The following is a 27,920-nucleotide window of genomic DNA, read 5'->3' on the forward strand; positions in this document are numbered from 1 at the left end:
CTCCTTTTTCCATTTCAGCTTCACTTAAAAAAACATTCGTGTTGATGTATTGCTACTGGTGTTGTAAATAACATTTAAAAAGCAAATAAAAACGTGAGGCAACTGTCATGTATGAATAAATAACACTTACTGTCGAATCATTTATCCATTCATCTATTAAAATGATTTTTCTCAATGCATTTGAACAATGAAAAGGAAAATCTGCCATATTAAGCAATAACTGAGATCAATTGAAAAAAAACGGAATGTTAAACTGTTACTTTTATTTTAATATATGCTTGTAACAACATTTAAGAACAACACCAGTCTCGATGCCTTTTCATAGAACACATATTATGAGACTTGCTCATGTACACACAACAACACAAGCTGTAAACCATAAGAGCAATGAACTAATCAGATTTCAAGGCCTGAAATTTACTGTATTTGATAAACTAGTCATTCTCTGTACACACACACACACCCCCCAAAAATAATAGATTTGAGCCCCAATACATCACTACATCTTTATTTGCACATACATTCCACGATAACAAACTTGAAAGAACACAGCTATGAGCTATGGTTTAATTTGTTCAAATCGTTAGAAGTAAAAATCCCTTCTGAAAAATACCATTTTACACAATTTTGGAAGACCTTAAAAAAAGCTTTCTTTATCTTTTGCAAGTAGGATGTGACCTGTTTTCTGGAAGACACTGTTGCGTTTAAGGGTCGTCTTTGCAGTCAGCTATGGAAGTTATTCAAACATTTCAAAGCGTCGAACAATGAGCGTGTCCTTCCTGCTGTTGAACAAAACTGTAATGTAGCCCTTAAACCAACACATGTGAGTTAAAATGAAAGCGAAAGATTCTGACTTAACCCACCACATCTATTGCAACACCAGTGAACTTAATAGTGGTTTCGAAAAATACTTTTACTAAACCTTTGTGCTTTAGATATCAGTTATTTTTCTAAATCAAAAACATGGGCAAGAGGAAATTGCATATAAGTACACAAGCTTTTCAATTTTCCAAGGCTTTCTGTGACAATCTTAGGCACGCGAGTCAATTAGTGTTTATAATAATCTTGTTTTTTTGCAGAGAGATGGAAAAATAATAATAATATTAAGTCCGCTTCAGGAAACCTTTCTAAAACAACAAACCGGAAAAAACAACTCACACACAAAGCTTTTTGAATTAGTGTCATAAAACAGATACACAACATCATTCAAAAGGTATCAAAATCAAGATAATCTACAGTCACTCCTGTACTGTAAACGCTGAAGGTCTTTCGTTACCTACAATGACATTTCTGTACACCGTCTCCACAGATTTTCAAACAGCAATACTTTCATCTCTACAAACAGGAAAACTGCAGCGATACCCAATGAAAAAAAGAAAAAGTATGTGGCGAGAAGGATGCATATGGCATGATATTTTAATGGGGTATTATTAATATCAAAAGCATCACGCTGATAATCGATTGGTGTGCTGGATGCAGCTTTCGCTCCTCATCAGAACCAACTCTTTGTAGAAATGCTCTATCAGTCACAAGGCCATTAAAGATCATTATATTTATTTTTGCTTTTCTTCAGGAATAAAGAGGGAAATACATGAATAAGTGTCTCTGTGCAGTTATATTTTTTTGATTTATTCCACGTCCACCAAGCAGCTCCATTTAGACTTTCTTGTGTTAGGGATGAGTATGCAAATCAATGTAAACCTGAAAAGAGAGCACATAGATCAAATCAAATTAATAACAGGGATTTATTTATATTATTTTCACATCACATTTTTTTCTACAATTGCTAACTGCATTAACTGCAAGTCAAATACATGTCTTGAAAATAAATAACATACCGTTTAAGGTATGAAATATGAATAAAATATCTCTTTTTGCATTTCACAGAAGAACGCAAGTTTTTAGATAAACTAAAAATGAAGCTGAACGTACTGATCTATCTCTTTCCACCCTTCGTGGAAGATGAAGGCACTACTTTTGTGGACAGTTGACCAGACAGATGCTCCACTGCTGAGGAATCGTCTTCGGACTGTTTCTGCTACACAACATAAGAATTTTAAGCATACAGTACAAACCAGGAAGACAAAAATGTGAATTTCCAAAAGCAAACTTGTAAGCATGTGGTTGGTGAAATGGCAAAAATGCGTTGTGGCATAGCACCATCATGTGTATAAATAATCATGACACTACATGAACCTGTACAGATGTCTTAAATAAAGTTTTAAGGATGTGCAACAAGCTGCATAGAAAGCCAGGCTAGCTAAATAACTGAAATGTTTTAGCAGCTCATAGATTTGCACATGTTCCTGATGACAAAAAACGTATGGAAAAAAAATGAAGCATGTGTCGCAGGTCAGCCGATGGAACAGAGAATTGTTTTTTAGGTTCTTTATGACGCTGTACAGCCAAAGCAACTGTGTATACTTATTCATGCATTCCATACCCTTATATAACCTACCTTTGATTTAGACTTAGGCTTCCCCCCCTTCCCCTGTAATTAAACAGAGACTCTGGATATAAACTTGAACCAGTATGAGGTGTTTGGGGGATATCCTGGTACTCACACCAAACACATACTGATCAAATGTATACAAAACTTCATTTGACTAACAATATTACTTCTTGTAAAGACTGCATCCTCCTAGGTCTTCATGACTTCAAAAAATAATATCATTGCACCTGTGTGATCATTCTCACCTTAGATTTGCTGTCTTTGCCTTTCTCCAGGTTTGGAATCAGCTTGTCTGCCAGTTCATCTAAAGCTTTACATGGTGCCTGCACACAGAAAAACAAATTTCATCTTTTATATAGTCTATAATTATTCAAAACCTCTGTATTCACATCATTTGTGATCAGTTATTATTTTTGCAGGTCATTTTAGCAGGTGGTACCGTGTGGGTTGGGGGTACTGGTTCAGGAATAAAGGTGTATGTCTCAGGTGCAGATGCTTTCACTGTGGGTACTGAGGAGAAATCGCTGGACAGTAAGTCTAGGGCTGATGTATCATCCATTGAGCCCTGAGAGAGAATGTGCATTAGAAAAAAACTCAAATAAACTCTGAATATCTATTAATACAGAAAATGGCACCCGTTGCTTAAGTAGGACTGTTCAGTACCTCCTTTGGTTTGACGCATTTGTCCTTTGCTTCAGCAAATGCCTGTAGTGAACAAGAGGATTTTTTTTCTTTAAATTGTTGGAGTGAATGAGTTGGTTTGGAAAGATATCGGACAATGTTAGTCACCTTTTTGTCTGCCTCTGAGAACCGGTGGTCAGGTGGAAGGCTGTCGTCTCTCTCTCCTGGCTTGCTTATTCTCTCCTCCAAAACATCTTTTTCCTGTAGAAACATTTTTTTGTTCAATATTATATATTTCGTGATTCTCGGTGTCTTGATTCTGCTTTATTAAGGGGGTGTTACCTTGACAATGAATTTCGGCAAGGGAGATTCGGGCTTAGTGGGGGGTTTTATGTCTCCCAGAGTGTCTGACAGAGCATCAAAAGCTGAATCGTCTGACAACTGAAATGGCAGAAAAGAAGTCAACAGATGTAAAAAGGTAAACATAATGTGCACTACATTACGGGTGCATACCTGTCTTTCTGTATGTGTGGGGGATGTGACAGCGCACTGGACTTTAGATGCAGAAGATGGAGCCACAAAATCATCTGCAGGCTACAGAAAGAGAAAAAGAGACATATGAAGAAAAACAATTGTTGACATCCAGCAAGTGTTTAAGCAAATATAATCAGAAAATATCAAATTGAATAAGGGATGTTTCTGTGAAGCTCATGAGACTCACCTTAGCAGGAGGTTTGACAGCAGTACAAACAGGAAGCTTGGCAGCAGGTGGTGTAAAGGGGCTCCCAAAATCATCAGACAGAAGATCCATCGCATCATCAGTGTTTAAGGAAGGCTAAAACACAAGAAACATCCTTTCATTAAAATCCCACGATCGAGCAACTACGTATGAATGAATCACTGCGTATTCAGTGTCAGACAATATGAGCGAATGGGACGATGCATCACCTCTTTTGGAGGAGCAGGATATTTTTTGAGTTCTTCTTCTGAGAACCTGTAACCTGGTGGAAGTGTGTCCTCTCTCTCCCCTACACGCACACCCTTCTTCGATGTCACATTGTCTTCCTGATCATAAAATATTGAGGTATTAAAATATGAAACATCAAATTGTAGATCAGACTATAAAAGTTCTGTAAAAATAGAAAAGTGTTACATGAACAATATCTTTAGGTTTGAGTTCAGGTTGTTTTTTTGGTGGTTCCGGTGCCCCCAGCATGTCACCCAAAGTGTCGAAAGCGTCCTACACATGACACGCAAGAGACATTAACACAATAAAAAGTGAGTATCAGTTCTAAAAACAAAAATCGAATAATTTCTAAAAGAATGTAATATTAAGACACACACATTAAACACTGAGGAAAAATAATAATCTTGCCGTTCAAAAGCCTATGAGTCCAATACAATAACACAATTACACGTTATCATTTTCAAGACAAATCAATACACTATTTTTCTGTCCATTACCTCATCTGTCTGTTGTTTTTGCTTGGGGCCTGGAGGAACTGCTGAAGAAACCTATGACATGCAGAAACAGATCAATGGAAAAGGAAACATTTGTGTAAATAAATAAAAAAGTTTACAAATATCACACATATGATTTAAACATTTATGTGATCGTGTTATTGATAGCGGTACCTTGTTAGCAGACTTTGCAGGTGCCACAAAATCACCATCCAGAAAGTCTAGTGCTGATAATTCATCCACCTCAAGTAAGAAAACAAAAATATTATTGTCAAAATAGAAAGACTGTTAGCATTAAAAACATCTTGAGGAACAAAAGGAGGAACACACAGCGCTCTTAACTAAAGAGTATGACAACAAAACACACTGACAGTGAAAGGACACATCCTTCCTACCTTGGGAACATTTTTAGCCTTCTCAGGAACCCCAGCAGAGTTCTTTCCCTGTCAATACAAATTTCAAATGCTTATTTGGTTGTACATAATAAGAATTGCACAGTAAACCATTTATATCCTGTTTTACGATGTTTTGGTTAAAAATACAGGTGAAATGTTACCTGTGCAGAAGGTGCACTAGGAGGAACAGCGGCCTTAACAATAGGTGCTGCCGTGGGGGTCGTGAAACCTCCCGAAAGAAAGTCCAGTGCTTCATCTGCATCTAATGATGGCTGTGTGATAGAAATATTCTCCAATCAGTTTACAGGATCTGGCAGCACTAGCCAATCATCACACAGTATTACCGATTCTCCATTTACTGCCCAATATTTGTTCACAGTGAATACGGATTACAATCTAAATAGCAATCTTGAACACTTTTGTTGCAATGTGTTCAATGTCTGACCTCTACTGGAGGAGGTGGAAATTTCTTCAGTTCTTCCTCTGAGAATCTGTAACCTGGTGGAAGGGTATCATCTCTCTCCCCAACACGCACACCCTTCTCCGATGTCACTTTCCTCTCCTGTTTGAAAATAAAAATGAATTAAAAACATGCATAAATGGCACCTTTAACAAGTTTATCTAGAAAGGATTATATCAACGTTACATCAACTATCTGTCCAGGTTTAAGTTCAGGTTGTTTTTTCGGGGGTTCTGGATCACCGAGCATGTCTCCCAAATCGCTGAGAGCATCTGTTGACATGGAGCTGTCGGGCTGCAAGGGGAAATGGACACAGTTAAATAATGACAGTATGATAATACTGTACTTGGTCCCTTTTTATTATTCAAATGAGTATTTAGTGACCGTGTAAACAATCAGACATTTCCAACTTTTGTGTTTGAATCAACAGGAGTACTAAGTACAGAAATCTGGAGATTATTGCCATCTGTGTGGCTGCATTTTTGTTACCACATCTGTCTTTGGTTTAGCCGGCTGTGCAGGAGCTGAACTCTTGCCTGCTGCCAAAGAGGAGTTTTCACCAGGCTGAAAGAAAGAGATAAGCAAACATATGCCATTAATCCAACTGTCACGAAGATCAAAGAATAAAAGCATTAAAAATCTGTTATAAGATCATTAGTTAATTTATTCTTCATAAACTGACTGTACATGTATACACAGTTTGTTTCCATCCCTGAGTTTTACCTTCTCTATCTTGGCTTTCTTGTCAGCAGGCGGAGCAGGAGATCTGGTACTAGGGTGGGTTGTTGCCTGTTGTTTCTGCAGAAAGAGACATGTTTGGTGTTTAGACATGCTTATAAGATAAACCAATTATATACAATTATTGCTTATAAGACATGCTTATAAGATAAACCAATGAAACGTTTTAATACATTATTACCTGCTGAGAATATGGAGGGGGGGCAAAGTTGGAGAAGCCAGCTGATTTAGCATCAACTGCACCTACGGTTTCCGTTTTCTGAAAAGGAAACAAACAAATACGCTAGTTTGTCAATAATACATAAACACTACTGGTTGGAAACAGATATGATTGACTATGTGTTTAAGAATTTATTTATATTTGACTTTTTTTGACTTTTTTAATACACAGCATAACATATTGATAACTTGAATACGAATATGACACTCAATTTACAATATGACATTCTCAATTTACAAAAACAAATATATTAAACAGAGAAGAAGGAATAAAAGGTGTAGAGAAAATCCTACTCATTAAATTACATGAAAGATGTCCTTATATTTTCTTGCAAAATATATACTATTTTTTGTTTGAAGTAATTTTGTGTGATTTAATTAAATAATAAAATAATAAATAAAATAAGTTTCTTTAGGAATATTTGTGCAAATAAAACTTAATAATATATAAGTGATACCCAGATTCAAATGGCTAGTTCACGTTTCAAAATAACATATAACACCTTTAATACCTAGATTACATGTTCAGTTTAGAAGAACATAAAAACTCATATCATTCCAGAAATTTGAAGACACATTACACAAAAAAATAAGTGACTAATGCATTCATTCATGTGTTTGTCTTATTTTATTAAGCGCAGCGAAGACCGAACTGCTATGACATAGAAGTATCGCGAGTATAGCGCTCTCGCGATGACGTCCGGCAGCAGCCTGCGCAGTGCCGAATTATATCAAAAACATAGCTCGTGTCCTGTCGTGCCTCACGACTCATCATGTGTCTGAAACTAGTTTTTCGTAAAAATATATTTAAATGAAAGCGATTTTTGGAGCGTTTTGTGTTCCGAAAGTAAGTTATAATCGAACGTATACGAGGTCGATGTGATGCATATACATTTATGGTTTTGGACGACGATACTTACCAGCTCTGTTTTCTTAGGAGCGCTTGGAGGAGGTGCAGACACAAACCCAGCAGAGAGAGACTCCAACGCATCTTCTGTGCTTAAAGGCTTTACAGAAAACAAACACGTGAATGCATGAAAACCCCAACACACAGATGACAAACCAGTTGTAATTCTACAAACGGCCAGAAGGGGGAGCGCCAGGTTCACTTTCAGAGGAACATGCGCCACGGCAGGAAAAGTACAGACACACCCTCCGCATACCAAGAACTTGACATGAATGATATAACCTGCTGCTTTGCGCGATTATAATACTTAAAAACGTCTAAAACATATAGCCAGTAGTTTACAAACATGTTCTGAGTTGCATATAAGTAGCCAGAGAAGAGATACTGGAGGCTCAATATGGTGAAGCAAGACAACACAAAATGTCCCTTCTTTGTAAAATTTTATAAACAAAGTAATTTATTATATTATATATGAATATGTATAAAAACATTAGAAGTCTATGGTATGTCAAAGTACATAGATTGTATATAGATTGGGCAATAATATGCTTAAGATGAATGACTGTTTGCAGAGAGAGAGAGAGAGAGAGAGTGGTGAACTAGCTTTGTTTGTCTTGGTAACCTAGCCAACTCCCTACAAACTAACAAAACATTTATCTCTAAAATACAGATGGCGAGTGAGACAGGAAGAGTGAGAGACAAGAGTGAAACAGCAAGAGTAAAGATGTAGACTGCTTGTACCGAGGCACTAGGAAGTAAGCACTGGAGTCGACTACAAACATGTGTTAACCAGAAGGATGTAAATCACATGACTACAAATAGGTTAGGAAGAACACAACACAGTGTACACACCTTGGGAACTTCTTTAGGCTTCTCAGGAGGCCCAGGGGGGTTCTTCTTTTCCTGATTGGACAAATTTGCAGTATTTCCTTAGGACAATGATGCATAAATAGCAAAAAAAGGGAAAAACTACAAAGGAAAGAGGTAGTGCGGACGAGTGTACAGCAAGTGAGAGAGAGATTGCATATACTTGACTACTGATAAGAGAAACACAAATACGTGGGTTGGAAACATATTTACGATTTTCAACTAACCAGGTCTGCCCATCTGTATCCAGGTGGCAGTGTACTATCTTTCTCACCAACCAATGCAGCCTTTTCCACTTTAATATTGCCCTGAGACATGCAATACACTCCATTAGAAAAAAATACACACAGCCTGTTAAATGAACATTATGCACAAACACACAATGTGCTATTTTCAAAGCATTAAAATGGCCATCACAGCAGAAATATTTCACCTCTCTGACTTCTGGTCCAGTGTATTTTGGGACTTTAGGAGCTACAGGCTGTGATGATGGTAAAGTGTCACTCAGAGCATCGAACGGATCAACCTTCATATAGTATAAAAAAAGAGACGTTTTCAAACAGGCACAGCGTCTTATAAAACAATAGAAACTCAGAGTGTCACTCGCCTCTGCACTGCCTTTTGGAGCCGATGGGCCTACTTCCACTTCCACCTGAGGGACAAAAGCAAGACTGTTATTGCCCGTAGTGACACTTATTGATCTGTATATATACTTTACATGAACAAATACCTGTAGCCGGACACATATGCAGTGTTTATTATTTATTGCTGCGTTTAATTGCTTCCATCGGTCACCTCATTTGTACGTCGCTTTGGATAAAAGCGTCTGCTAACTGATTAAATGTTTATTTTTATTGCTGTGTGGTTTATTTTGCTAAGAAATTGCTGATGTTCACAAATACAGTCAACACAACAATATTCTAAGAGTTCAGTGCAAAAGATGCTCCACGTGCAGTCTGAAATATTCTTATAAAATTTGCATTTTTATCCGGCTTGTGCATTTCGTTCAAATAATTTCACTGTAACAGTAACAAATAGGTGCTTTTAATTACCATTCAAATGAAATAACTGTACATTAACATAGGAGCCTGTTAAAAATGCTAATTTTAGAAGAACATTTGAGATGGCACGTACACTGTAACAAAATAGTTGAGTCAACTTGAAATAATAGGGCAACCTATAACAAGCACGTTTTTGAGTTAACTCAACAAACAGAGACTGAAGTCCACCCAACTTAAAACTTTAAGTCATTAGTTTTCACAACATAATCAAGTTTATCTAATGAACAACAGAACAGTTTTTGTTGGCTGAACATAAAAAGAGGATATAGATTTTTCTTTTACTACAATTGTACGTGGTTTCTACCTCAAACACACCAAAACTTTGATCAAATAACTGTTTAAACAGTTTGTGTTGGGTGCATTTACTACTGTTGTATCATGCACTCAACAATCAAAAACCAGCATTCATTAAAAAAATGTAAACGCAACAGATAACTAACCGTAACAATGATATTAAATAAAAAATTAAGCCAGCAAGAGCTAAAACACTAATCTTAAAAGGAAAAACAAATAAGAAACACAGAATCGAACATGCTGCGATGCATCTTGGGAACTTTCAAACTCTTGTTTGTTCGGAATACACTGCTTTGCAAGTTGAGCAAACTTTCTGACGCATTTTGACCTTAAATTTGAGAATCTTTTTGCAGTCAACAAGTGCAGTCAACAAAATATTCTTTGTTGGAAAACATATTTAGGTTCTTTTTAGCAGTATATATGCAAAACAATCCTTTGACTCCTTTAACTTAAAATTCCATGTTCAAGTTACTTATTAAACTTAGCAGGGAGAACATTTAGAAAGTTGGCTTTTTTACAGTGTAGAGGCTTATGCATGTAACTTGTAAAAGTGGAATACACATTTGTCTTTTCCTGCATTTAGCTGTGCATTTACAGCATTTTGGCGGCCTGGAAACAAAAAAACAGTATAACAAGTACAAGTGTTTGAAAACTGTAGCACTATCATCTCCGTGTAAACTACAAAAACGTGATTTTGTACTGCGTTTATTGTTTTGTCAAGTAAACATGCTCTAAATATCTAATGTATCTATCAGGTCTATCGACCGAAACACTGGATTTGTGTGTTCTGTTCTGCTTTGAAACATGTGCTATAAACGCATGGGGAAAACAACAACGCTGAGGTGACTGTGTGTCTTCTGAGAAATGCATTCCAGAGACTCCTTCGTCGTTCCCTAAATACCTTTTGGCCGCTCTTTTCTTTTAGGCTTCCAGGTAAACCGGTTGAGGCTTGAGGTTTCAGGACAGGCGGATCCACCTTAACAGGTCCCGATTTGGATTGAGGAATTGTACTCTATCGGGAGCACACATATGATATGTTTAACGATCAATACCAGCTTTCGATTCCCTTTTCAATGTTCGACCGATATTGAACAATCATGCAGGCGAAGCTACGAAAGCTACGAAAGCAGAAGACTGAAGTCGTTTCAGCAGTGTAATGATGAAATCCTCAAAGCTGAATCCCATGAGATGCAGAAGATATGGAGGCACAGGTGTGATCTTTAAGCTCTATTGCTTTTAGATGAATAATGTGTTCGTTCAGAAGTAACATCCCTGAAGTCAAAAAGCATTTAGGGCCATGCCCGGTGAGGAGGAGCAGTATTTTTGGCACATAAGAAATGGATCAAGAAAGGCGTGAATAAAAACATGATGTAAAGCCGTTCACGGAAGATGCACAATTAAAGGCAAACATTTCTTCAAAATAATGTTGTTTATTGATATACCTGAGCCTTTGCAGAGACTGTGGGCTTGGTATCTGCTCCAACGGTCGTGCCTGTGATTCCAGAACTCACAGGTGGGATTTTACTCCCGGTAGGAGGTGAGGGTTTAGGGATGGTGGCCTGCAATCGAGACGCAGGTGTGAGGATTGAACGCTGGGCGAACCACAACAGTTATTACAGAGAAGCACTTAAATATGAATCAAGCCAAGATGAGGAAGGAGAAACTCAAATAAAGTTCGGTAGATGGGGCTTTAGTGAAAGAGTAGAGGAGAGAAACACAACGCTGATTCATCAATATCTAGATCTAACAGAGATTATACAAGCCTTATAGATGAGAGTTTAGTATAGAGAAACAAACCCTTTTCCCCACAAAACACCAAAGTCAAGTAGACGATTACGGACAAAAACCTGCGTGGTTGTGCAACAAAATGATTCTTCTTTATTTAAGAGGCAAGAATGAAAGAAAGTCTCCAGTTGTTGAAAACAAAACAGCTCCCACGTCATGAAAGTGTTGCCCAAAAGTGGTGTTAACGAATAATCGAAGCGGGTTAGAAAGAGGGATAGAACTGTGACAGAAATGACATGATGAATATTATGTTGTGTAGTGTGTGAAGAAGCCCAGTCTAGTAAACCCAGTAGACGGTTTGTGTCGACCTGTTGTTTGACTTGAGTAGTTCCTTTCTGCATGGTGGTGTTACCAACAGCCCCTCCAGCTCCTGAAGGAGGGGTGGTGCCAGGTTTGACAGCCGCGGCTGGCGTGGAGGATTGCGTGGATCCTTTCTGCAATAAGAATGTCAATCATGTGCTGTCATGTTTATGTGTCGAACACGAGAGAGCGTGTCTGAAGATCATGCAAACCACCACCCCATGGCTTCAACCACATTTAGTGCTCAATATAGAGGAAGTTAATAACAGAGAATGGTTGCTATCACGAATTTTACAACCTTCTGATTGTTTACTTTTATCTCCATGTACTGAATCATGTTGGGTATTACGGTTTACACAAGACCAGCAAAACACTATGCATGGACCTCCCTGTATTTTCATAGGACTGTATTCTTAACCAGCAGGTTTGAGGTTTCGTATGAGATACCTTCAAATGTTCAATAAATTCAGGAGTTACGGATGAATACAAGATGTTTGGGGTTAAAACTATTCAGGAAAGTGAGTCATGGGGTAGACACCTCTGACAGAAATACAATGTCCCTCTGCTGTATCATTTACAGAACATCCAAAAACACGCTCTGCCCAAAGGCCACAGATATAAAAACAAATATCTTTATAGGTTAGAAACCAGTCACAGACAACTTCCTAAACAACATTTCATAATTGATTACAGTTATTTTATAACTTATTACACTTCTCTACAGTGTCTCATCGTATTTATTTATGTTTTTGGCTATATCAATAATGCAATGTCATAGACATATGATAAACACATTAACCTCGTAAATAATAATCTCACAATAAATTACACTAAGCAACAAATGTATATTAGTGCTTGATTTAATCTCTCTTAAGATATTTTACTTTGAGTACTGCTACAAAGTCATATTCCATGTATGTGTTAGCACTCCAGCCCAATAAAACCCTTCCTGATTCTGACCTGAAACCCCTTTCCACATTTCAAAGGAAAGGAAGACTGTCTGAATAGGCGGAAGAACTTTCCTAGTTCTCGCTGATCGACCACACCTCTGTAAGCCCACAGAGATAAATCTTAAAATGACAAAAGAGCACAACCTGGGCCGCACAGGTTAACCAACAACCGGTGAACGTGAAACCAGTACAATGTGGATGCAAACTGGGATTCAGCTAGTTTGTGAAGCAAATGATCACAGGCAACAAATGAAGTGAAAAGAATAGAGACTAAATTTATAGTTTACATTAAATTTCATTGGTCCTGTATGGGCCCTAGTTAAAATGTTCTTTCAATTTGTCATGCACCTAAATACGGAAAAATAAGTTACATGGAAAAGGTAAACACAAGGTAGATTATGAAGGTTTCTTACCTCATATTGTGGAGGTTTCACTGTGGAGACCTTTGGTGTTGTGGTGGGTGTGACCTGCTGAGACTGCAAGAAAGAGAGAGAGAGAGAGAGAGAGAGAGTTACTTCAGTGCTAGGAAAAAGGTTATACATCCACTATAAAGAAAAAACATCATTATTGCGGTTATCAATATACTCAAATACATTATTCCTTTAGATTCCATTACTTAAACTGAACTTCTCTCTACATAACAAACAGCCGGAATCACATGCAAATCATGAGCTTATTGTAAAAAATGAGGTCATGGTGAATCAGAGAGAAGCCCAGTGCACACAACACTCTCAGATTCATGCACTACTACAAATGTTGATAATCAAAACAGGTTTTTTGTAGATTTTTTCACTTGAGAACAAACAAACAAGTAATAGTTATACACAATAATATACAGTACTATGCAGAACCTGGAAGCTGCTGACGATGCAGATTAATACAGATACTGAAAGAGATTTACTGTAACTATACAGCTCTATAACCTCAAAACATACTGAATGAAGGCATAATAACCCCCACCGTAGATAGTTCAACAGTACTCGTTTTTTTTATTGGTCTGATGTGGGGATTGAAGGCTAGTCGGTATCAGAAAAAAAATTACATCAATAGTTTGGCACCGTTTTGGATAACAGGTGTTCCAGAGCCAATTCGCAAGACCTACTGAAAATATATTGATCATTAAAGTATTTAAAAGCAAAACGCCAAATTAAATATGCTGTAAAATGATACAAATACTTGTAAAAAAAAATCGTATTGCTTCACTTTTGCTATTCCTGAATGCATGTCAGACACAGCTCAGGACTGTTGAATTCGTTTTTAGTATGTTTTGAGTATAGAAATTGAAATCAAAATCATCCTTATGAAAAACCATCTTATGACTATACCACTAAACCAAAACCATTTATTAATAACAAGTCATCCACATGACCCTCTAGAAACTTGTGGTTAACACAAACAGATGTAAAAACACATTTATTTTTCCAAAGTGACCTATTGTACACTTAATATCATTCATGTTTCTTGCTCAAGTGTACAAATGTGACAATGGCTCAATCTTTGATAATTCAGAACTGGAAACCTTCCACTTTATTAGCCACTTCACCACACCACAAGCAGAATAAAAAGTTTTGCTTTGGTGTCTACCCAGTCCTTCTGTTCTATAGGTTTGTTAACACGGCGCCCAGCAACACCCTTACTGCCACAAGGTTCCTTGAAGTGTTCCAACAAGCTCGGCAGGTTTTCGTTTATGTACTGACAGAGAGAGCGAAATAAACAGATGATGAGCAAAACAAGTGACTGCCAGTAACTTTATCTCTGCTTTACAAGTTGGCCTAAACGTCCGTCTACATCAGGACTCAAACCAATCAGGGATCAGAATGTACTGATTGACAGGTGTTGTAACACCAGGCACCATGTGTGGTTTCTGTCCACTGTCAAAGCACCTCTCACTAAAAGAATCAAGAATAGCTAAACGTGACCATTTATATGACCAAAGCAATATGTTTGATAGTTGAAGAAGAGTCATTTCTGTCAGGAATCGTTCATTTTAAAAAGACAATTTAAGGGGAAGCATGCTGACAAATGACACCCAAGAAAATGCCAAGACACTTTATATTCATTATAAGCAGCTTGTATGACAAAATATATGAACAAAACAAAATAGTACTATTTTAAATCATGAATATCTAGAAATGCCTGGAGAGAAAATAACCCATCCCACATCAACAGAATACAATAAAACAGACTCTCATAACAAAAGTTACCCTATACACCCTTGTGTGTATGCAGTTGTGAATGGGTTTGGGTGTAGAGCTAATCATAACATTTACGAAACCACCTAGATACCTTTTAGACGAGTAAACACTGTGTATGATCAGCAAACATGAAATCACAATGCATTTTGGGTAAACAATCGGAAGATATTATATGTGAGCCTGTAGACTTGAAAATAAGCATTTCTCAAACCACAAATCTCATTTATATAACAACACTGCCGTATCAACACTGCAGATTTAAGATTTCTTGGTCAGAACTGGTGACCGGTCACATAAACCTCTATGAGTTTCCTCATTTCCAAACACACGGTTCAGACAAATGACTCTAACCAAGACCTATCATTCTCCCAAAATAGCACATACTTTCAGAGGTCACACCCCAATATCACAATGCTCAACATTCCTTATAAACATCCCAAATATCATAATTGGATCCTTCACAAAGCATGACAGCACCTTCATTCAGTGTCTGGGCAGCAAGGATCACGCAGCTGATGATGTAATGACTCCTCCCACAATGCTCGGCATGTCAGTGACAGCACCAATGGAAATAACAATACTCGAAAGGTAGAAACCGTGAAGGTCTTTTTCAACCTGTTTGAGACACAGTGTCACCGCCGTCTTCAGTAACAAAGTACTGAATATTTGGCGGGGCCATAGGTAGAATCTCAGGTCACACCCTTTGAACGCAACAATTTGGGATTTGTATATTTAAAACAAATAGATGAGACAAAGTCACACCAGCACTGGATAAACTGCACAGGCCTGACTTTTTTTGTTGGGCTGGTTAGGTAAGTACTAGGCAGGATTTTTACTTGCCCTGCCAATATTCCACAGCCCCATCAGACTCCATGAGAGTTATTAATTCATGAATATTAACATACGTTTTGGCTAGAAATAATGGCATATAGTGCTTAACATTAGGCCAACCAGTTGGTCACTAATTTTCAATCCATGTTTCTTACAGGTTTGACAAACTTATTTTTGTTAGCCGGGTAGGTGGCATTACCATGGAGACAAATATTGAACATAACATTTTGCAACATCAATCATAGATCACTTAACACCTAATGTAGGCGTAATACTCGCATCACAGGAACAATAGGAAAAACTACAGCTTTTCAGAAGGTGCATCACCTAGCCTGAAAGTGTCTCACACAGGCTCTGGACTAGTGCAGCCCGCGGTTCGGGTTGGGGCGGGTAAAGAAATCGTCACTTAATATGCGGGGAGGGTCATTAAAAACAAAATAAAAAAACGTATATTGAGTGCAATTGCCTATAGCCTATATTGAATATTTGGGAATATCAATTTTCATATTTTATAAGGTTATTTGATAAGGTTACAATACGTAGGCCTACGTAGCAACGTAACTTGTGTGATATCCCCAAATCGAACACATCAAGAAAACACGAAGCAGCTCCCGCCGCCAGCCACAGCAACACAAAACAAACGGAGAAAAAGTTAAGTTGGAAGACGAGATGCGGGAGAATTAAGGTTGGAAATTTACAACATTAAAATAAAAGAAGGTCAAGCTACTAAATCCACTGGTTGGTACCAGCTCTCAGAAATAGTTGCAGCAGGAGACAACAGCAGGATCGGCTACGTGAAGTGCGAGTTTCTATGGTTGCCAGTTTACAGGGCGATGTAATCTAATGGCTGTTTTCAAGCAAATTTAGGCTGAAATAAAGCCTGTTTTCATTTACATTACAATGCCTAGTATGTCTATTTAATGGTCGCGGGTGCGGGGCGGTTTGTAAAAATAGGGGCGCGGGCTGGCCAAATAATTTAAAAAAAGCGGGACCAGCGGGTTGGAAAAAACCTTGACACGTGCATCACAACTCTGGATCCTCTAGATAATATTTAATACTGAGTGATCAATACTTAAAACAGAACAGCAATCTCAGCATCTAATAGTTTTGATAAGGACTTTATCCCAGCCTGTCAGTTCTTTTCATACCGGATTCTATTCTTTAAAAAACAAATGAGTAATGCACGACTCCACCAATCCCTTAAAAACTCTCTGTTGTTACAGAATCTTAATCCACTGCATTACAGATTTAAAATGCTTATTTAAGACCATTGGAAATGACAGTTGGTACATGGATTACTATGACACAGATTGGTATGACATTGAACTGATCTTGTTTCTATTATAATACATTAAGTATACAACACTAACTATTTATTTTTTGACCTAATGCCTTAACTATCGGCTTTCACCATGACAGATATATATTAGTATGATGTAACATCCCGGCTGCGGCAAATCTCTGTGACTTCAAGTTGCTACTTGCTAGCAATCAAGTGTGCACTCCAAGTATGTACTAAACTGCCAGCAGTAACATACTGTATAGAGACAAAACACAATACTGTAGCACAACTGAGAAAAGTGTATGTTTTTAATGTATTTCAATGCTGTTTTTAACGGTGACATTTCCATCTGAAATGCTTTTGAATATCAAGCACTTGAACTCCCATAACACAAGTCACTTTCCCTTTAGCATGTGAAAGTATCCGCCAAAATCGCCAGCTGGCCTACGATGGCATCAATATCAACCATGCCAAGAGAACAATGTATGTTAGACAGCATCTGGTTCTAACCTTCAAACAGTCTGTAGCTATTCAGACATGCAGGATGCAGCATACTTTTTGCATTACGAAATAAATTATGTATATAAATGCAAACATGACTATGAAATATTACCTCTCGCTATTAGCCAAGTCAAAATGGAGTAAAGTTATGAAGTGTGAAATGGCTTTCAGGTTGTGACAGACATCTAAAAAAAGTGAACAAACCGTCAGACCTCAGCTCCCATTCGTACACGTCGAAAAGTCGATTTCGTATACACCAAAAGCCAAATCATGCTGTAAGAAACATAACTTTGTAAACTAATAGAGTAAACAAATAAGAGTACTTTTTGGTTGACATAATGTTTAAAAACACACTATTAAAACAAATTCATGTTTCACTCTCTAATGACAACGAAATAAGCCGTTTCTCTCATGCCGAAAGCATCGTAATAGTTTCCACGCACTGCAGCGCAGTTGGCACAATCTTCATCTATAGGCACACAGAGTGGCAGGAAACCACAGACAGAAAACCAAGAGATACATACCATCTGTAGCAAAAGTGATAAGGGCTCCTGTTTCAATTCTCCTTATAAAAGCTTTAATCCAGTTTCAAAAGAACCACCTCGAATCACCTTTGTTCACTTTACAGAAAATACAAACTATACCCTTCATGAACACATACATGCAAGAATATACAACAGCAACACACCCAACTCTGAAGGCTAACGCCTCAACCTCCTCCCACTTTAGCCAGACCAAAAAATTGGTACTGCTAAGTCCCGCCCCCGACCCACGATGCAGTTCATAAGCATTCTGATTGGTTAAGAATAACACAGCCCCGCCTTCTAGCAAGCAAGCCAGGAAAAATAAACACAGGACTGTTTCCATACGACAGAGGAAGTTGGACATCGGGTGGGTGGTTAAGGGATCAAAAGATAGATGTACTGAACTGGTTTAAGGGGTAAACTTGGTCATGGCTGATAAACAGTGAAGTCTGTAGACGACAGAGAGAAAAAGATCCCATGCAGGCGCAAGCCTTTCAGTACATGCCTATCAGGCAGGGTGTGTCTTATACACTCACCGCTTAGGAATCTGAACGACACGACTCACCATCAACCCAGAAAGAGAGAAACGGCATCACATACAAGTATACCCACCACGCCCAGAGAAGGGAAAACAACAGGAAGAAGAGAGAGAGAGAGAGAGAGAGAGGAGGGTATGATCAAACACACAAAAAAAGAATGCAAAGGGAGAGCACGAGAAAAAGAGAAATGCATTCGGAGAGTATGAAAATAAATGGATGAGTCACAAGCCCTTCATCGAACGGAAGCTGACAGACAGGCAGCACAAGTGGGCACGGGCCAGTGCTTATGTAAGAGTTAACACAGCCTTGTGGCGTAGCCCACGTCACCCCTCACTGCTTTAGATCTCTGTGTTAATAGACTCCTGTTGGTAAAACAAAAGGCTGAGCTGGTTTATTTTTGAGACATTCAGTGTACAAATCATAACCAGAGTGGAACCCAACCCACTTTTACGAGAACAGCACCCTCTGGTGCATTATAGAGATCATGACAGGTGAAGACAAGCATGTAAAGTTAGTAAATCAAGCATGCAATGATGACACACCGGCTTACGAAACATGCAAAAATGATGAGTTCACAAGTTTTGCAACTTCATGAAGTCATATAAAAAAATACATGATAATTTCTCTCTCTCTCTCTCTCTCTCCCCATCTCTTAAAATATGCCATTGTTTTGTCTCAAGATGTACACCAGTAATATTGTTATCCCAAGACATTTTGATAAAAGCGACTTAAATATCCAAATTAATCAAGGCATAGTCCTGATTTAAGCTAAGCCTTGTCTGTGAAACCTGACCTTAAGGTTTTTTATTGGCACGATTTTGTGTTCTTACAATATTGGCAAACCATTATAGATATTATTTATACATTTTAGAAGTTGCTAGGTGATGAATGAAAAACTAAATATAATCAAATAAAATAGATGTTTCATTTATATATTTACAGTTTTTAATATACTGTACAACAGTCAGTTGTTTGTTTATATTTACAACATTGACATTTATTAGCATGAATCAAACCAATTTCTTTTAAAGCGCATAAGGACATCTCCCTACATGTAAAATGTGCAAACGCTGCCAGTTGGCTCCTCATGGCATCAGTAAGAAATAAACCAAGAGAACAATCTGTGCAAGACTCTAACCTTCAGCCTGAATCTGAATCATACAGGCTTTAATACATTTTCTGAAATATGAAATGCATTACTTATCTATGTGTGCTTCCAAACATTATATAATGCAATTACATAAAATTACACATTACTATTAGCTTGAGTCAAAATGGGGTTACGAAGTATGAACATGTCAATGTGTGACAAACGCCTCAACAATGTAAGCAGATCTTTGCTCACATCAGCATAAGACCAGTGACAATTTTTTTTATTGATTTTTTGTTATGTTTTACAGAACATTGGATTAAAGTGGAGTGTTTCTGTAGCTCAAATAATAAAGAATGCATGCTCCAATGTACGACTTCTTGGGAAAAAAAAAACAGTAACAAAGCAATAATTCGGCAAAATTGCCAAATGCATTAAAGTAAAAAAAATATGAGGGAAGGATGAGATATGACTAAAACCGGTGTCCTCAACAGCTCAGAAGCTATTTTTGTACTGGCAATACATAACATGGTACATTTTTGGCAGGACAGCTGAAACTCGTAAAATCTAACATGAAAAAGGTGGCACCCTGGTGACAAAGCCCACACCTTTGTGACAAACTCAGTCACGCTGGGCGTAGCTAGGTGGAGATTTTGCACGCTGCAACCCAAAACACAGATAACAAAACACAAAGTCAACCATCCAAATATCTGCACGCTGCCATGCGAATGCTGTAATTCAGTGACATTCCACAGAGCTTCATATCTGAAGGGGGAAGCATTGAAGGATACCAAATAAGGAAAACAGGAAAGAACCACTGACCACATGCATAGTCGCATGGACTGCCCCAATAATCGTGTCAGACTCATTTTCTATTTGCTTTTCTCACTCTGGGATGGTTCAGCATGGAGAGGTGCATGACCTAATGAAACATGCTCGAGCAGGACAAAGAACAGAGCGTGCAAAACAAGAGTGTTGCTTAGCAATTCTTATCTGTTAATAAATGAGTGTGTCAGGAACCTCACCCTCATACAGAACTGAAGCGGTGACGAGAACTTTAAACGCCTGGAATGTAGAAGTCCTAAGGTTATCTCTGCACATACATGCTCACATACACATGTTAGATGTATGCGGTGATGCATGCAGTGACAAGCATCAGGGACATTTGGGGTGCGAGACATAACTAACCATTAAAAACATTTGATCGTTTCTACTGTTTCAAAACAACCTCCTCGCAAATCGGATCTGCATCACAGGGTGTGTAAATGATGAAGAAATAAATGATGAGCGACGTGTATACAGGTGTGACATGACTGAGCCAGCACACGCACAACTTGCAACAGTATTGAGTCAACAGCCTCACATCCCAGACCCTAAATCTGACATCATCACACGTTAAGTTCTCTATGTCTGCTGAAGTTACTGTCGACGTTTCATGCAGTGAGGGTGTCTATATTTAGCAGTGTGATATTCACGGTGTGGTTTGTTGACTGAGTTTCTGTCCGAGAGTCAGTGGGCACCTGGAGTCTGCCATCTATTTCAAACAAGAGCCATTCAGAGAGAGAGTCACGTCAACGGAAGATCAAATTTTTTTGCCCGTCACGTGATTCATGGAGCCTTTAGATAGTTCCAGGAACTTATGTTTTAATTTTTCTTTCATTAAATGACTTAGGTCTTTAAATGTGTTAAAAGTTGTTTCACAATTGGTATGTTTTGATGCAGCTCCGTGCGTTACTAGTAACTTCCAGGAACTATTGAGAGGCTCCATGAACCGCCATTGGTCTGAAAAAACTGTTCCATTAGAGTCAACAGTTGATGCAACTCAATGGCTCTGATTCAAACATAACAACTCAATAAACATTCTCAATGGATCCTTTTAAACAAGGACCGTTTGACTACAACATTTTTAAGCTGTTTTACAAAACTTTCATGCAACTTTCCACAGTCTTATAATGTTTTAATTTAAAAAGGTATAAATATAGTTCAGCTATGTAAATTATAACTCTAATAAAAAGTACATTGAATTTAAGTGACATCAAATAAATGTAATTTAACATGGCCTAAAGTTTTGTATCCCAATAATATTCTAACAAAAACAAATTAAGTTTCTTCCAATTCAATTTTGCACTTTTTCAGTTTTGCATTGTTGCAGTATACAATAAAATGAAATTAAGTTTATGTATGTATAATTGATTACAGTATTACATTAAAATTGATCAAGTTTTTTACTTGAGACAGTTGCAATGCATTCTGGGATTTGCCTTCCCCATGGGCGGACACATGCAATGCCTTCTTATATACCAGACATCTTATAAGACAGCTCTGTGCTGTTGCCTACAGCGTGCTCTTATGCCCAAAAATGCTGACTAGAAAGGCAGCTTACTAAGTTTTGGGGCTAAAATTCTGAGCTCATGATGTATGACACCTTCACTGTCCAATCGTACGTTAATTCAACCTAGAGCATGTGAGGATCTTCCATGTGTTCAGACTTCCATGTGGACTAACAAGCACGATGGATATTACCATAACTCCTATAACTGTAATGCTGACTAATGCATTCAAACAATCGCAGATCTATTCATCCAGAGAGCCATATTAACTAATGACAAAGCATGACAGATAGAAAAACACGACCAAAACACATTACACACTGTAATTAGACAGTGTTTAAAATGAAGCTAATAAAGGGGATAGTAGACTCACTAAGACAGTGCAGAGTACTAAAATAACTTCTTACATACTCATAAGTTTAAATAACTAACACAAGCTGTGACGGCTGTTGTGAGCTGCTGAATCTGCAAATATACCTACAGACATTTGTGCACGTGCATCCGAACACACTTAAATAGAAATGGTTGTGTGTGTGCTGTTGGGACACACAATCCTCGGACTGTTTTAAACAATAGTGCAATACTAACTAAATGTATATACCATGGATCGATGCATTCTACAAAATTACAATACACTCAACTCAACAGACATGATGATTCAAAACAACCCGATTCAAATTTGTATGGTTTCAAGTCAAAAACTTTGAGTTTAATGCCAAGATATTCTTATATTGCGAGTGCGACTGCACCTAAAGTTGAGCAAAGTTCAATATGATAGTTCGACATTAGTTTTATTATAATAAAACAAATGTTGTCAGTACCAGCATGAATTCTGAGAAATGGCAGAAAAATTAAATAAATTGGTAACATCTTACTATGTAGCAAATGTCAGACTGTACAGTTATTGATGTAATGACGCAATATTTGCTCAAGCGGCGTGGGCCGGGTAGCATAATACGATATCTGAAATACAGTAGATACTGAGAGATATCAGGTCAGGATTTGAACATATTCAGAACCACAATGTGAACTTTGTCATGTTGTGACAGCATTCAGAGATTAATATCAATGCATTATTTTCTACATTTCATCTTGTTACAATACTAATATCAGGACACAGCATGACAGAAAGCAATTTGGATATGATATCAAAAGGTTTTTCAAATAAATTAAATAAGTACATTTATTCCAAATCAATTGTTACTAAGTTTATGTATAAATGTCAAATGTCCTATATTATAAAAAAATGGACAAGCTGAATGTAAACAAATCAGATTCCCACAGTGAAAGTGAGCCTGCTACTCCCTTCGGGGCATTTGGTGTAACATCGGTTGATGCTGAACCAGGGTGGCAGATTGCACTGTGGGTATGTACTGAGCACTGAGCGCTTGCATTGTAGCTTATTGGCCAACATCAGTCACATATCAGAGAGGTCTGCTCAGTGCTCATACATAACACCAAAATGACGCAGGACCTCTCGTGATATCTGCACAACATCAGTTTAAGGTTACAGGAAACACAACTGGTGATCAGAATATTAGTGTCCTGACATAGCAGGAAAATGTGTAGAGTAGATTAAAATATCAGTAAAGTCAGTATCACCAAAAACAAAATACCATGCAAAACACATTTTCGCATCAAAATTTAATTTTTTTTACAGAATGAATCCAGCCATCTATCTATCTGCTCTGGGCTTTTAACCTATGACCTTAAGGTTCAATTCTCTCCAGAAACATCATCCAACCCTTAATCATTATAGGTGCAATGATTCACACTGCTTCACAAACACACCCAGAGACGCTATCAGTGAACACATTAAAAAGTCATTGCACATTGCAACGCTTGAATACATTGCCAGGAAATCCATAAATGAATAAAACACACTAAGAATTATTTTAACATCCCTGTTACTCAACAGTCTTTAACATCTGTTTAACTTCTAAAAACACGTTTCCAAGCATTCCTCAAACATTCCAGCTCTTCGCCCCCAGATGGCTGCTGTGTGCTTGAACCACAGCCAAGACCTCTTGACCACAGCTCTAACACGATCGAACAAATACCGACGTTATAAAAGCACACGTTCACAATCAACGTCTCAGACAAGCTCTGATTTAAACTCGCAAGACACTAGGACAACCTATGCACACGCTTCACTCTCTGAGACCTCGATAGGATTGTATCCAGTAAGAGAGACCTGTTGCTCTACAGCGACGTCCTGCAGGCCCGTTTGGTCCCGCTCGCCGCGGATCCAGCTGAAGAACTGGCCCATGTCTGCTGTGTGTCTGGCGGTGTGCGTCTGCGGCTCTCCCTGACTCTGGCTGGGTGTGTGTGAAGCTGCTGTCTGAACTACAACTTGTTCCAGGCACTGGGTGAAGGGGGAGGTCATAAGGGGAAAGGGGAGGGGTTATGGGAAAGGGGGTGGGGTTAGGGAAGAAGGCTCAACAGGAGGGAGGGAGATAGGGAGGGAAGGGGGCATGGCTAAATAGAGAAGTGCAGGGAATTTATACCACATGACCTAGACATGCCCGACAGAGTTTTAAATCAAGGATAGCAGAGGCGCTTGCATGTTCACACGCTATGATCTGAAGGTAAACGTTTATGGTAGTGATTTTATGATAAATTGCAAGAGAGCAGGAGGGACACTAAAGTGACAGAATCAACAAAAGAACCAAAGTGTTTAGAGCAGACGTTTGATTCTTTATGATTCATATTAGGAGAAACACCAAATGCATATGACATGGGTAAAGATGACCATAAGGCCGCCAAATCAAGTCAGATATTAAAGGAAGCAGACATATATAAGACCTGCGTCTTGAAAAAAACATTCCAGCCAAAACTCGACATGCTTCTTGTATCCACCCCAAATGCTCAGAACAAAGCATGCCTGTTCAATTAGATATTTCAGTAAAAGGGTCTGGGTGTGGATGTATGCAGTTATGCGTGTTAGACAACTAAAAATAGAAAATGTGTGTAAAAGGCAATGCAGTACATTGTATGATAAACGGAATTTTTTTTTATAATCTCCAAGTCTTTTAAAGTACACGCAGCTGTTGCATGTGTGCAATTTGATGCATAATGTACATCAATTGCACTTTTTTAATTGTTCAGCACATTATCAAGTTTATACCTTTCTCACTGGAACATCCTGCATTTGTCTATAACCAAAGGAGACGGACACAGATGTTTGTTTTTCTCTAATGGTGGTGACTTTTCACTTACTTCCATTGTTTTTGCACTGACCTATATCTCCTATCACACGAACCTTTCCTTTTATTTAGGTTTTCATTAATACAAGCTCTTTTTCTCATGGGGATTGTTGGCTTGTCCAGCATAGACAAACTGACGCAAACACACACACACACACAAACATAATTTTGTAAAACAAATGTCCCGACGCACCCAAATACTTTCCTGTACCTTTCAAAGCCACTTAAACTCAAACTATGAGAATGCAAACTGACACTAACACCAAATGACAAGCAAACTCATTATTAATGGGCTACAAAAGCTTTTTGCCCTAAAATGCGGGCATGTTTACGCAGATACATTTATCAGACTCTCATCACAGACACACCTGAATGTTTAGCTGTCAGCTCACTAAGCTAGTAAAACCAGCTGTTATCCTGAAAAACACATTTTTAAGCTTTTTTTTTTTCATAGAACAGAAGCTTACTTTGTGCTTCGTTTCGGGATTGCTGGTCCTGGCATTGCCAGGCCGATGCCCGGTTTACATCATGGTAACTGGAGCCCCTGATGAAGTTGAGTTTCAGGGTATATATAGTCACAAAATGTTCCTAGGTACATTTCATGACACGGTCACGGGACATGGAAGTGACGTGACCTGACCAGGGACCTACTAGCAAACAAGTGCATTCCTTTCTAAACACAAATGCATGATTGCTCCATATTCATACATGCATTTACTCCAATGTCAGTACAGCTCTCAGAGGTATGCATTGATTGCTGTTTAATAAAAAAAGAGCTGCCTTGCCATTTCTGGAATGGATGTCCCAAATGAGACCAAGTACAAATTTGCATGGTAAAATTTGCTATAATTGTGTCTTTATATTGCAATTTGATTGAAGAGTTACTGTGACAGACAAGCACCCTCATTGCCCACAAGAGGGCGCTTATGTTCTGGTAATCTACAGCCTGTGATAATTGATCTAAATCTTATTACCATATTCAAACAAAAAACACAATATCATCATAATTATGTACCATGGCGTCCTAATCATATGCCAAATATTTACACAACTAACAGTTGCTAACAGTATCTCATCCTCTTTAAAATTATAATAAATTATGTAAACTTATGACGCTATTTTTCGGGCCTACCATCTGAATAAATCATAGAAACCATCCGAAATATTGGATTTCATGGATAATGGATTTTGTTGGTTATAATAAAATTGTACTGGTTTTAATTGAAACTATAATGTCTCTGCTGGTAAAGTGTTAGATTGGTGGGCTATTGGTCAGCTTTTTTGTGGTGCACAGGAACCACAACAACACCAATAAATCCTATTGGAATAAGACCAACGGACACCACATGAAAGTAAGATGATTTTGTAAAGTTAAAAAACAGGTGTGACTGAATATGAATGCATGCTTCAAAAATGCAAATAATATAAATAAGCAGGCAAAGTTTGATCTTCCTACCTGAAACCTTGAGGTTTGAGGGACATGTTGTGTCGTGTCACCTTTCTGTTAGGAAATAAAGTAAAACATAAAAAGAGATAAAACTGACAAATATTTAGTGCTCTGCCAAAATGTACAATAACCTTGAGGGTAAACATGCCACTACGCCCAAAATTATGAACAGTCTAGACTAACCTGAGATAACAAACCAACTATTTACTATATTGAACCGTACTTATGGATTACTATTTTTCATATTTAACATTCTTTACAATACTTTTACTGTATGTTGCTTAATGTTTTAGTGTATCTTTTCTACATACACAAATAACGACCCCCAAACGAGCCCTCAACGGTAGTAAGCCAACGCTAATACTTGTATAATTCTCAGTGTTGTTTGAATATATTGACATTCTTTGAATAGCCGACTTTTCATTGTAAGCTGCCAAAACCTGTCGAGTGCAACTGTTGAACACAGGAAACCTGTCAATGCATAGAAAACATTCAAACTTATTTCACAATGTTCCGACGACGCCCAACTTCACACCGTAAGTAAACTGTGGCTTTAGGTGTGTACAAGTACAAAGATCATCTCGAACCTCTGTTTGCATTTGACAAGTCTATTGTGTACACCTTCTTTTGATCATTATTTAATCGTTTTTATCCTTATAGTATAAGAATGTTTGCTCGTGACGATTACTATAGAGCTTAAGAAACATGCGGTCAAAGTCCCGAAGAATGTAGCGTCTACTTACGAGCATCATCCAGTACGCGGCGAACGCCATGGCGCAAATCGACTTGGAAAAGTCCCTGCGTTGTTCAAGAGTCTTTCATTTATGTGCGGTGTCCTATTTATTAACTCTCAGACAAAGCCCCTCCCGTGAACGTGGGTACAAGATCATAGCGCAGATATTTTAGGGCGGTTTACCTTTGCGATGCTCTATGCATCTCTTTGCAATGTAATCGTTGATGCGTAATTTGCATTGCGCATTGTAAAAGCATGCACTGCCACTGAGGCTCGAACGTTCGGCCAGTTATACAGACTATCATCACATTCTTCTCTGGCGCTTGCGCAACACCGTCGTTACATACGAGCATGTCCGTGTTCCCAGTAATAAACGCGCAAAGCAACTTCCTAAAGTCAAAATTCAAGACATAGGATTTAAATATGGTAGCAAAAGTAATAGTTCGGACTGTTTCAACAGTATCGCTGCCTTGCGAGAAAATGCAAAACAGACTGGACAGCTAAAGCATTTGTCTCGAGGTTGTAAATTACAATAAAGTGTAAAGTGCATGAAAGCATACCTCATCGCTTTTTTTATTCCGACCGTGGCATCTCTTTTTGTGCGGCATGTCTAAGCAAAAGATCACGCAGTATAAAAAGCACAACGCAGATTTTACTTAGAGGTGGGTTTGAAATTGTGGCACAACTTTCGCTCCTCCTTGCTTGGAACACATACATCAATGCCAGAGGAGG

At 38.1% G+C, this 27,920-nt stretch overlaps 1 protein-coding gene across 14 annotated transcripts; it reads right to left on the reverse strand.

Moving 5' to 3' along the window:
• Positions 1 to 243: 243 nt before the first annotated feature.
• LOC130407501 (calpastatin-like) lies at positions 244 to 27,856 on the reverse strand. Of its 14 annotated transcripts, none has more exons than XM_056730420.1 (32): positions 27,749 to 27,856; positions 26,465 to 26,509; positions 12,924 to 12,986; positions 11,569 to 11,694; positions 10,918 to 11,034; positions 10,377 to 10,487; positions 8,728 to 8,772; positions 8,554 to 8,646; positions 8,348 to 8,428; positions 8,106 to 8,156; positions 7,267 to 7,353; positions 6,309 to 6,386; positions 6,113 to 6,187; positions 5,879 to 5,953; positions 5,576 to 5,683; positions 5,375 to 5,491; positions 5,091 to 5,201; positions 4,930 to 4,977; positions 4,709 to 4,777; positions 4,538 to 4,588; positions 4,227 to 4,313; positions 4,022 to 4,138; positions 3,795 to 3,908; positions 3,587 to 3,667; positions 3,416 to 3,514; positions 3,242 to 3,334; positions 3,116 to 3,157; positions 2,892 to 3,017; positions 2,698 to 2,775; positions 2,459 to 2,491; positions 1,933 to 2,038; positions 244 to 1,701 (listed from the first exon to the last, which is right to left on the reverse strand). In XM_056730420.1, the coding sequence occupies exons 1-31, from the start codon at positions 27,794 to 27,796 to the stop codon at positions 1,937 to 1,939; spliced, it is 2,571 nt and encodes an 856-aa protein (XP_056586398.1). In that variant the 5' UTR covers positions 27,797 to 27,856; the 3' UTR covers positions 244 to 1,701; positions 1,933 to 1,936. The 14 variants fall into 14 exon arrangements, with proteins under 14 accessions (XP_056586398.1, XP_056586399.1, XP_056586400.1 ...); XM_056730421.1 differs by lacking the exon at positions 27,749 to 27,856 and adding an exon at positions 27,199 to 27,471; XM_056730422.1 differs by lacking the exons at positions 26,465 to 26,509; positions 27,749 to 27,856 and adding an exon at positions 23,997 to 24,155.
• Positions 27,857 to 27,920: the final 64 nt, after the last annotated feature.

This window comes from Triplophysa dalaica, chromosome 19 (assembly GCF_015846415.1).
Source record: "Triplophysa dalaica isolate WHDGS20190420 chromosome 19, ASM1584641v1, whole genome shotgun sequence".
Classification (NCBI taxonomy): domain Eukaryota; kingdom Metazoa; phylum Chordata; class Actinopteri; order Cypriniformes; family Nemacheilidae; genus Triplophysa; species Triplophysa dalaica.